General features: G+C 43.1%; 1 protein-coding gene across 1 annotated transcript in view; it reads right to left on the bottom strand.

The window, feature by feature from the left end:
• Positions 1 to 5,452, bottom strand: part of RASGRF2 (Ras protein specific guanine nucleotide releasing factor 2) — a gene marked incomplete at its 5' end in the record, with an annotated part of 143,838 nt that extends 138,386 nt beyond the window's left edge. Inside the window, one exon of the mRNA XM_082335414.1 lies at positions 5,168 to 5,452. Within this exon, the coding sequence (XP_082191540.1) occupies positions 5,168 to 5,452 (285 nt within the window). The remainder of the gene's footprint in view (positions 1 to 5,167) is intronic.
• Between the last annotated feature and the right edge of the window lie 6,751 nt (positions 5,453 to 12,203).

The raw sequence follows: 12,203 nt of genomic DNA, 5'->3' as shown, positions 1-12,203 counted from the left end.
ACTATTTCTACTTGTAACTCACTTCTCGGCTGGGTACATTCCCAACTTTGGCATAGTTACAAACAGCCCATTTTGTAACACTACCGCAAAAAGATACATTTTCAAGAGTTAGAATGAAATGCTTAAATTTTGGCAAAATAGCAATAAATATGACCATGAGATTTGCTGTTCTTCTCTTCATCCCCGAAACATGCTCATTACTAAGCAAGCAGGTAAACACAAAACATTTATCAAATAGCAAAGTTCAGTCCCTGGAGAGATCACAAGGTTTATACTTTTCTATTTATTTACTGCTTGTTGCCTGAAGCCAGAAAGCACACTGTAAATTCACTTTACAGTTCTGCACAGAGAGCCAGAGGCAACCACTTCAATGCAGCTTGCCTTAAGCACAGTGTCAGTGACTCGTTTTTCAGTTACTCCTTAAATGCCTATCAAAACAGTTTGAACCAAACCAATGTGCCCACAAACTATATCATTTCATGACAGTGACCAAATGATGGCGGGGGGACAGGGATTACCTAGGAAAGTAAACAACAGCTAGTTACCCCAAAGTTGTCTTCATACAAGAACTGTTTAGAGACTCTCACAAGAAGGTCTTACAAAAACACTAACATTTTAAAACTTTCCCACTGGCCATCTTTTTTAATTAACTTTAATTAACTCCTTCTGTTGAAGGTAGTCCATCAAAAAAAAAAAAAAAAAAGGTTTGGAGGGAAAAAAAAATCCAACAATTTTTTTCTTCTCAGATATTGAGAAGACAAATTCATCTATTATTTTTTAAATGCTGCAGAAAATTTCTAAAACATGGGCATCTCTGGTGGACCTTTGCACTGGAACATCCCAGGGAGTTACTTGCCCACATGCAAGCAGTAAGATTTATGGACAATACTACATCTGAAGGTAGCAAGCTATCTTGCCAAAAAGATAGTATGACTCCTCAGCCATCTACTACGTATAACAGACATAGGATGCTGAAAAACACTGGGGGGGGGGGGGGGGGATCGCCCAGTGAAGAGATTAAGTTTTAATTCATTATATCTTCAGAAAAAAATGACCTTTAAGCACTGTTGCTAGGTTTTATATACACTAAATTAGCAGAGAGGTACAGCAAAAGCTGTTGGTGGCATATGCCTGCTTTATCACTTCAAGGAATGTATGTAAAATAGAGAGGTTTCAAACACTACAAAATCACCATGCCCTTTATAAAATAAATACAGCGCTACAGTAAGCAGAAAAAATTCAAATAATTGGATTCTGTTAATCTGTGGGGACATGGACTTAATACTGCATTTAATTTTGCTAAGTGGGAGGAAGATTATTGCAGGCAAGATACAAAGAATAGTCTCTGCTCAAATCGTGTAACATTTACAAGCTTAAATACACTAAGACAGTTATTAATAACTATATCAGAACATTTCCATGTATTCAATCCACAGTTATGAAAGGAACTAAACATATAGGCCTCCTCCCAATGCAGACAATAATAGTAATAATAATATTTACATTCCTCTATTCACTTGCTTCAATAGTCTTTTAAAAAAATACCTGTGAACTTGCTGGATAACAAGTGCCAGTCTCCTATGAAACACTGCAAAAAGCATAATTTTTAGGCATTTTACTTTACTTTTGAAAGAGACTAGCCACCCACTGAGACAACGCCATTCTCTTTCCAGAGTTTTTGAAACAAAAGCTGAAATTCATTCTCATCAAGTCTGTCTTTGTCACAGCGGAGGACTTTTGGGGAGCTGCACTTGTTTACAGCCTACGGTTCCTGTGGGAAGAAGCAGTTTAACTAATATCAGAACTTAAGCTTTTCACATTTAGTATTTTCATGTCCTAATTTGCTGTTTTGAAACCCAGCTTCTTCCACATTGTTGTTCTTTCAATAAATACGTCTTTTTTTCTGAAATGTGAAATCACAGTGGATAGCAACACCTGTTTGGCATTTACAAAACCTCTTCTAAAATCTGAGGGAGATTAAAACACTTTTCTTTAAAAATAAAACTCCCCCTACTAATCATTTAATATCTGCAACATACTCGATTTGATCCCATATTCCCAGAATATCAACTGCTTCATGCATTATGCAGTTTGTGAATATTAAGAAAGGTACTGTACTTTTAAAAGAATTTGCTGTGAAGCAAATATCCTTCTGAAAGAAAAAAAAAATACTAATATCTTAATGGAAAAGACCAAAAAAGTGCATGCTGTCATTGCAGGGTTTTTTTGAAGCTCTTAATCCTTTAATATTACAGCAAATCTTATGAAGGTATTTAGCATCTTCCACAAAACGGTGGTATAGTTCCTGTAATACTTTAATGTCCCCTCATGATGGACTGGTGGAAAGGCATAACAGCACCAGTAGTGGTTAAATGCAAAATCATTCAGCTGCTGGGCTTGTTGTGAGATAGGCACCTAAACACATCTGTTGACCAAAATGGAGTCTCCTGTACAGGGAAGTACAGCCCCGACACCCTCCCCACTGAACTCTGACAACTTCTCAGCACAGTTCTTACCTGGCATATGACTTGACAAGCAATCCTTAAACAACTCAAACTAAAATTAAAAGGATCTGCAAACTAAGGAAAACAAAATCTATTTGTTCTGCATGCGTTTCCATAATCTTCAGTTACATAACTTAAAGAAAATGCATTGCTTTTTCAAATATCCACGCAAAGGATGTTGGTGAAGCTCTCTCATGCGATTAATTCTTCTTCCTCTCCACCATTTGTGTAATTCTGTAGCACATATCACTCTTAACATCTAAATTACCTAGGTAAATAAAACCCAAACTAAAAGAGATTATTTTTTTAATTCTCTCTCTTCTGGAGAAGAGAGATCTGATTCTTCATAGAGTTTCTAATTTTTTTCATTCCATTAATACATTTGTGTGGTTAAATCAAAGCAAATTAAATCTAGGCAGTATTTTTACACTGCCAGTAGTTAACATGTACAACACTGAGATTTCATTATCATCTGATTAAAATAACTTTGTCTTCCTCTGTTAATAAGCTGAAGGTTCACAGTTTATTACTTTATACCTGTAAGAATATAGCATATTTTCTGAAGAAAAAGGGCTGCTTAATTTTCAAATATTTCTCTTTTTTCTTGTGATTGATCACTTTTAGTCACTGAGGGAGTTTCCTGTACACCTTAGCAAAGGGTTGTGTCCATATGAAAATAAAAACAAGGGTGCACTTTAATGAGTAAACATCTGTAAAAACTACTAATACCCAAAAGCTCTATTCTGCATTAAGCAAAAAGCGACCGGGAAAAAGATATTTTCTGATGGTCTGCCTTGAAAATTCAAACTAGGATCCCATGAAAAAACCCTGAAGTGTTCTTCTGCCTCTTTAATAGCAGTCTGCTATTGTTAAAAACATGAACATAGCTGATGTTTAAAGCACAGCAAAATTCAGCTTTGTCCCTTGTAATTATTTTGTCTCTGCACCACTAAATGTAATTACAAACAACTCAGACATTCATCACTATAAAAGCACAACTTAAGACTCCCAGAGAACAGATACGGAAAGGCATTGTTTTCACACAGTTCTCTTAGTCTAGCTGTAGTTTAACAACACTACCGATAAACAAGAGTACTAAGCCAACGTAAAGCAGACGGGGAAATAATCATGTTTAATTTCATCTAGGGAATGCTCCAGTATTTCATTTATGAATGCTTATAAAAACATGCCTCAAAGCAACAAGCAAGAACATGACGGACAAATATGACATAACTAAAACCATCCCAACTTCCCAAAGTTCACTTGCTTAAAACCATGTACCATCTCAAAGGCTGCTTGAGCACACAAGTATTTGTTGTAAATGGGCAAAAAAGCACAAACACAAGACGAGGTTCCGAGCTCTCCTCGCACAGTTATCACACTAGCACAGCACGCAGATGTGCCAGTTCTCAGGAGCTGACTTTGGTCTGTGTCCCTTTCTCGCAATCAGCGGGAAACGCCTGCAGCCACCTCGAAACCACCCTCCTTACAGTTACCCAAACTTTTCCAAACCAGTTTGACACCTGTTTGGTTTCTCCTATTCAGGGAGAAAGACAGTAGGGCATGACAGGTGCAGATTCAAACAAATTTTACCCAGGCAGCAAATAAGATCAAGAATTTACATGAGGCAATAGGAGGCGTGTGGTTAAGGTACCTGATCTCTATCTGTGCCGAACAACTACAGTGCCCTTTTCTTTGCAGTTATGTAATACACAGATAGTATTTAACCACTCGATGTTTGACACATGCACGTCAAACTGATCAGCTTTCTGGGGGGAGAATTTGGCAGTTCACACGTTATGAACCGTCACCCTTCACGGGAATGAATCCCACCAAAGCCTTCAGCGTTCTTTGCCCAGTGAAAGCCACGCAAGATCTGGCTCGAGCATTGCGCCACCATTTCTATCTCAAGTGCGATTGGCTTCACAACACCTGCCTGGCAGAGAACCCGCCAACTTCTGCTGAATGGCGCAGACTGTAAGTCAGGGCACACACTCACCCTCGCCTCCCAGCCACCGGCCCGGCTCTCAAAGGGGCTCCCAAGGGAGAGCTGAGAGCCTGTTACCTCTCACATCATCGCTCGGAGAGGCAGCACCCCACAGCTGCCCAGGGACGGGCGCAGTGACTCCTCAGAGTCCCCCTGTGCTCTTTTGGTACTTTGGCCCCTCGCACCCTCTATTTGCTGAGTTTGGTTGGAAACATGTAGCTGTATCGCAGAAGTGTCGGCATCAAGATGACTGAACACCTAGTTTGTGAGACGCTACCCTCCGGGCACCCTGCTGACACAACGCGTGCAGACGCTGGGGGGAAAAAAAAGAGGGAGGAAGGACGAGTCATTAGACGGGATGGGAAAGCCACTGGCCTTGCTGCTGCTCTTCCGAGCGCACCGGGAGCAGCACGGAGCTGCCGGCCGGGGGCTGGGGCCTGGGGGCCGGTCACCGCCGCCCTCCCGGGGGATGTGCGGGGAGGCGGCCCGAGGGCCCCGAGGGTCCGGAGGGCCGGGGCTCCGGCAGCGCCTCGCTCTCCCCGCGCAGGGCGGCGGCAGCCGGGGCCCTCCCTGCCTGCCCTCCCCGGCTCCTGCCTCCTTCCCTCCCTCCCTGCCGCCCCGCAGCCGAGCCCGGGGGATCGGGGCGGCCGTCGGGCTGCCCTCGGCGCGGCCGTACCTGCTTGTCCAGGGCAGCATCCTTGGCGCTGCCGGCGGCGCAGCCCTTGGGAGCCGGCACCCTCTCGCAGTTACAACCCTCCAGCATGTACATGCCGGCGGGCCGGGCGCTTTGCTCGCCTTCGAAGTAAAAAAGCAGGTTTTGGTAAAGGGCGAACCACTTTTCGTGCCAGCGGTTGGTCTCCGCCGTCTTCTTGCTCAGGTAGCCCCGCTTGGTGCCTTCCTTGCGGGCCACCAGCGCCAGGTACAGGGCGTGCCCCTCGTTATACCGCACGCTCTTCTGCATGGTGGCCGGCAGCTGGCGGCCGGGTCGGGGCAGCCTCCGCGGGCGCTCAGCGCCCCGGTACCGGCTGCGCCGCTGCCGGGCCGCGCTTCATGGTCGCGGGCAGGCACCGGCGGGTGCACCCGCCCCGAGCTCCGCCCGTCCCCCGGGGGCGGCTGCCGCTAAACCCGCCGCGGCATCGGCGTCGGCGTCGGCATCCCCCCCGTCCCTCCTCCTCCTCCTCCTCCGCCCCGCCTCGCCTCCCTGCGCCGGCGCCCCGCGGGGGCAGAGCGGGCGGCGGCGGCGGCGGCGAGCTGCCCCCCGGCCGCCCGGCGTGACGCGGCGCGGGGATCAGCCGTAATCCGCTTTGGAGACCGATTTAAGGAGCAAAGTCGCCGCCGCAGCGCTCCGGTCCCTCCCTCCGACCGGGGGCGGGGGGGCAGCGCGGGGCCCCGGGGATGGGGGGGAGGGGGTGGGATGGGGCACCTGCGGGCAGCGGTGGGCTTGGGGTGGACGGGACGGGGCGCTGGGTGGTTTGGGGCTTGCGGTTGGTTTCTCGATAGTTTTCGGCTTTTCGGTTCTTGGAGTGAGAATCTTGGAAAGCGGCAGGGCTGGGTGAGCGCGGCGGCGAGAGTCGGGTAACTTCGTTGTCGAGCTGCGTGGCGCGTTCAAGCAAAAAGCAAGAAGCGAAAACCAAGTGAAACAGCAGAACGCCGTTACTTTTAACCCGATATTGACTTTGATTAAAGGCAAGGAGCGGGAGGCGAGCGCTGCAGGAGGTCTCACCCCGGGGAACTGCATCCCCTCACCTTCCTGGGCACCCGTGCTGCGAGCCAGCAACCCGGCGAGGGCTGCGGGAGCCCGCCGAGGGCTGCGGGAGCCCGCCGAGGGCTGCGGGAGCCTGCCGAGGGCTGCGGGAGCCTGGGGAGCGCCGGGGCTCGCCTGCTGCTCGCAGGGACGATGCACGGATCCCAGGGCAACGCCGCGCTGGCCGCGCCGCACCGACGGCGGCCGGGGCAGCCCCCGGGGCGTGGGGAGCGCTGAGAGAAGAGGGTGCGCTCGTCACCTCCCGAAAAGCGGATCTGTGCTTGGAGAGGAGTTGCTCGGGTTTATTCTTACACCGAATGTAGCAAGGCTGGCAGCGGGCGCGGTTTTGTTTCTGCAGTCAGGACAGCGGAATGAGGCACGAGCTAGACGTTAATTATAAAAAATAAGCTCTGGCAAAGGAGCTGCTATCAAGAATTGTTTTACATAAAACATAAGCAATATGGAAATTTCTACCAACTAGAGGACCATGCACCTTTAATTTACCAAATTATTTAAATTTCATTTTAAGGTTCTTTCACGAAAAGGCATTTGAAGCTCTTTCATTTAAAAAAACATGTTTTGCATATGTAGCTTTCTGTCTCTTTTGCTTTACCGAGTCTTATGAGCAAGAAAGAAAATTGATTCTCTTACTGTCTGAACAAAAATGTGAAAATTACAATACTCAGTATGCTGTATAATGCACAGAACGAGTTAGAAAATATTCCCTGTGTGATCTCTGGCAGCGATTATGATTTTGAGTGTTATTTACAGGAACTGTGGACCCATGTGGAGTTTTAAGGCTCTCATTCTGTGAACAGAGAAGTTTGTATTAGAAGAAACAAACAGATGCACAAATCCTGATGGAACTGACTGGTTTCCCTTGTGGCTTTGCTTCATGCAATTTGAGCTTAACACATAACGTCCAGGGAAGTCCAGTTTTTGGACAGGGATTGAAGATCATTTGGATGATTTGCATGTATGAAATAACTCATATTCATGCACCTCGATGACTGGGTTCTTACCTGCCTCTTACAATACATCTTTAATTCAGTTTCACTCAGCTACTGCTATCAAAGTCAGTATCAATTCAATGTGTGAAATTTCATGGGATACCATATCTCTTGATGTAGGTTAATGGCAAGGCAGTAAAACTAAGGGAAAGAAGCACACTGCAACTCAAAAGAGTTTTCAGATACTTGACACTAAGCGAATAGTTAGGGCTTTCCAAAACAAACACATCGTGTATCATGACCAAATGCTATAGTAAGAACCCATCTTTGCCAAGATAAGGTTGCGAGTTTTTGTCCCAACTTACATAATTTGTACATCAGTAAAGCTCTTGTGTAAATCAGAAATTATTATGCACCATCTATTCTACCACAACACCTGGACGTACAGTAAAAAGAAATGACAGGAGTTAAATTTTAACTACAAAATAAAGAAAGGGAGGGTTTCCTTTTACTACATCATTTTCTCCTAGACACACAGGCTTTTTTCCTAAGCTGAAAATGTTGAATATGTCATTGCACAGCAATCCATAGAATTATGAGGCATCTAATGTTCCTGTTCACTACAGTGAATGCTGATTGTGTAACCGCCAGTTTGTCGTGAATTCCTGTGCTTTATCGTTCAAAGTATGATTTAGTTCTCTCAATTATATTTTCTTTATTACTTGATCATTCTTATAAAAGTGCAACCTAGTTTTTGTTGCTTTAAATATCTACTACATATCTCTATCTATATACTATCTAATACGTCTAAACGCATGTAAGTAAATATGATTTTTCTTTTAATTTCTTCATTACCAACAATAAAGTAGGGGTTGTTTGTGGTTTTTAAAAAAGAAATTCTAGGCCAAATTCGTATATATGAACATGATCAAGTTACATGTGCAAACAGATGTAAAGGAATCTGTTGATGTAATTTATTCCATAGGGCTCTGAAGAAAAGAACATGCAGATAAGCATGCTATTTTACTTTATTTTATATCTTCCTTAACTAAGCCTTCCTTTTTTCCGTGTTTTCATTCCAGAGGATTCATTTATAAAACCTCATTCCCAAGAGTTGTGTCATTATAGACCCCAAGGAGCTTTCTGTAAAACTATGGTGGAAAGTTGTGGTCACATATCAGCTGAGATTATTTAACACATTTAGCCTACATTTACCTTGAAATTTCCATTGGGAACTAATTCATTGCATGTTGTTCAAAGCTGTCATAAATAACAAAATACATAGCATCGTACGAGAGTGCAATTGTTGATTCTGATACCCAGAAGTTACCATGAGAGCTTAGGGCGCAAGTCAGTGAGTTGTCACTCTTCTGAGTGACAGGTGACAGGAAAATCTATTTCAGAAAGTATGTAAAATTTAGGCCACTATTCTGAAAAACACCTTGGAGAAAAATGCTATTAATGTAATGGTAATAAAAATTGATTAAAGCAATGGAAAAGTGTTGTTATGCTATTGTTTTTATGTCTGGGTTTGTATGTGTTTGCTCTATGTTGTTATACATTTGGAATGCTTATTTGTCACTAAATTGGCGTAGTAAATTGTTATTTACCTTTTCATGTCAAGGTAATGTATCAAATACAAAATAATTGTGTAAAGCTGTTGAACAGCTGCTACAATATCTTACAGAGAAGAGACTAGGTTTCACTAAGAATATATCTACATATCTCCTCTTATAATATTGTCTGAAAAGTAGAACTGAATGAATATCTTCTTTGTCGTTCTACTTACACAGTTTTGCCGACAGAATGGTTTACCCTTCACCCCCTAAGGCACAGAGCGTGATTTGGCTATTTGAAAGGTATTTATAATATTCAGCTAAGGTTTAGTTATCTGATAAAGCAGGAAAATTTTCAAACACATTATATTATACATCACTGGTGTAGTAAGTGCTGAATATCTTGAAAATAATGGGATATTCTCAAGTGTATGGAAATGTCATTTACTTTTTATCATTCTCCTTTTAAATGACTACAAACAATTTTGTGCTTGCTTAGCCTAGCTTTTGATGTCATTTGAGAAGATTTACTTTTCCTATTTTATCTAGACATTTTTGCAGGAAAATGTCTTGGCTAAACAATTTTAAATCATTGTGTATAGCAGGTCATGGTAGTGCATTCTTTGTCGTTACTTATTTTTTTGGAAATGGAAGCAAATGCTGGGGTCAGCCTTTCTGTGGAAGGACTACACATACCTCTCAGTCCTATGAGAACGGTGGCAGAACAAGTGTTCAGTAGATTCCCTACTTCAGAAATTCCAGGCCAATCCCTCCCAGGTCTTCCACACTTCAGCAGTGAGGGTAATTTCACAGCGGCTCTACGCAAAGTGTGAGTAGCTCCTCTGATGCCACTTTCACGTCTTTCCAAGGAAGAGCATATGCACTTATTTTAAGAAAAAAGAGCATGGAAGTTCGGTGTGTAGCAGAGACATCTCGTTACAACATACAGAAGTGCCATCTAGGTATTTTGCAGCTCCACACGCACTGATTCATGTGATTTGAAAGCTCTGAGGAAACAATTTTTACTGCCATGCTGAAGGGTAACAAAGGGACCACTTCTTTCAGTGGGAGATTTCAGCAGAAGGCAGATAACTGCAGATCATTTACCTATTATGCAGGTGAGGATATTATCATCATGGTTTAATGCCTTAGCTTCTTTGTGCTAACTGCTGCATAAACACAAGAAAAGGATCCATGCCAGGAACAACTTAGTCTAAGCATAAGATCAGATCGCTAGAGTCAGTCAAAAGGACATGTACAAGGACTAGTAAATACACAGCTTGTTATGATAGGCAGCATCCTTGGTACACAACTAGCATATTTGTTGCTGAGATTTTGGGAGAAGAACAACAAAAGAAGGTTTTAGAGGAACTTTTGAAAGAAACAGTTTGGCATGTCTGTAGAGGCCATTGGGGAGTTCTTGCCTGTGGTCAGGGACAGCATGGAAAACTATGAAGGATGATTGAAAAAAATGAAAAAAAAGAATGCATAGTAGAAGCTGTCTCACAGTCAGGCTGGAGAAAATCAAAAGCAGGAAAAAAAAAAAAAAAAAGAGAAAAGCTGGAATCGAGGGACTCAATTAAATTGAAGAAATAGCACTATTTAGGCAGGAGGCAAACACAAGTGGGTTGTGGAAGAATTCAGCCTGGTTGGCAGACTGATGATAATGAGAGCACGATAGGTAAAGAGCAGAGGAAGCCAGTGTAAGTAAGCAAGGGCTAAGAATGGCTGGGGAATTGGAGAACCCAGCCTGAGGATCCTAACGGCGAGGAACAGAGGCAGGAGTTACCAGGAGGTGGTGATGGAGAGAGAGTTGTGGAGAAGACAAAGTTGGGAGTGACAGAACATGAGGGTCGTGGCTGCTGGGTAAGGCTGGAAAACCAGGTGGCTGGTAAAGAGGTGGAAATCACCTGCAGGGATCCTCGAGGTGAGAGTGGGACTCTGAAATAGGAAGAAAAGAGACCAATGCACGCCGGGGGGCAGATTGAGGAGGCTGGTAGGCAATAAAGCGGGAGTGGAGGAGGAGAGTCAGGTAGGGTCAGTTCAATACAGCACATGAAGTGAAAGATTAGATCAAGGGTAGTGCTGAAAAAGAAAGCGGCATTTCAAATGTGGAAATGCTGATAGTCCAAATCAGTGTTATAATCACACAGGGAAGAAAAGACAGGCAGCTTTTCTGCTTAAGGCTGTTTGCAGGTGATTCCTTTGCTCTGGATACAGCAAAGGTTCACTAACTGGCATTAAAATGGAAGAGCCAGTATTTAGCTTGTTGACCAAAGGCTTAAAGATAGGCAGACGTACTCAGTTAATTAAAAGTTCCAGAAGTACTTTTAGTAATACAGATACAACAGACATAAACTAAGCTCCAGATTTATGATGCAAAGCATAGTGAAAATAATATTTTAAAACTTTCTTCACATGGCTAAAGTTTTCATATTGAGGCACGTACTCACTTAGTAGGAATATGATTGTCAGAGCTGAGCCCTGATTCTTAAAGTTAGCAGAGGTTACTCCCTTTTTCCCTATTCTGACAGCTGTGTAATGAGAATTTCACAGACCCTTTGATTAGTGTGGTAGCCTTAAGAAGAGTATTGTCCTACAACTCACGAATAGCCAAAGCATGAAACTGTCTCAACATTCTTGGGAGATAGCTTAAATTAGTACTTTAAATGTTCCAAAGACATTGGCGTGTCACAACACAGATTTCATAATGTTCTTCAAATATGACTCAAGAGAGACGGCCTGATGACTGAGCTCTTGCAAGTAAAGGGTTCAGCAGACACTAGGCTATGATTACTCTAAGTTTCAGAAAGCCCTTGGTAACTAGCAAAATGACTTTAGAATTAAAAAGACATAGTAGGATAAAATTTCCTTTTTTCCTTATTCAGTGTGAACTGAGTATAAATGCAAATCACTTTTTGCTTATTCTGTCAAGATACTCTTACATATTGGCATAAAAATAGGAAAAATGTGTAAAATAGTAAAGCATTCTCATCTCTTGGGGAAAAATAAGCCCCACAGATTGGAAGAAAGATAGAGCGCGCTGGGTGCCATCTGGAATAAGTAAGTAACCCTGGGAAGAGTTTGTGATGTTTACAAGGCTCAATACTGATAGAGAGAATTCTATCCATCTGGCATACAGCCTGCAAATAATCTGCCACAGGGGTGCATAATTCAATAGAAACAGGTTTGATAAACTAGAAGTAACATTCCCCATAGTCACCTTGAAAGAGACATTTAATGTATTATGCAGCTGAGCAGCTTTCAGAAGTAGAAGCACCTTACTTTGTAGGTAGGCAGACCCATATACCATAAAAATTGGTTTTATGGGAAATGGAATCCGCTGTTCTCTTAATAGAAATCAAACATTGCAGTGTACCCACATCATCTCAAGATCATGTGAAATTTCTAAGACAATGCCTTTTTATGAGAACATTGCATTTATATTTGATACAGATGCAA

This window comes from Platalea leucorodia (genome assembly GCF_965183815.1).
Source record: "Platalea leucorodia genome assembly, chromosome: Z".
NCBI classification, from domain to species: domain Eukaryota; kingdom Metazoa; phylum Chordata; class Aves; order Pelecaniformes; family Threskiornithidae; genus Platalea; species Platalea leucorodia.
Note: the sequence above shows the minus strand (reverse complement) of the source record. Positions and strands in the feature narration are given on the sequence as shown.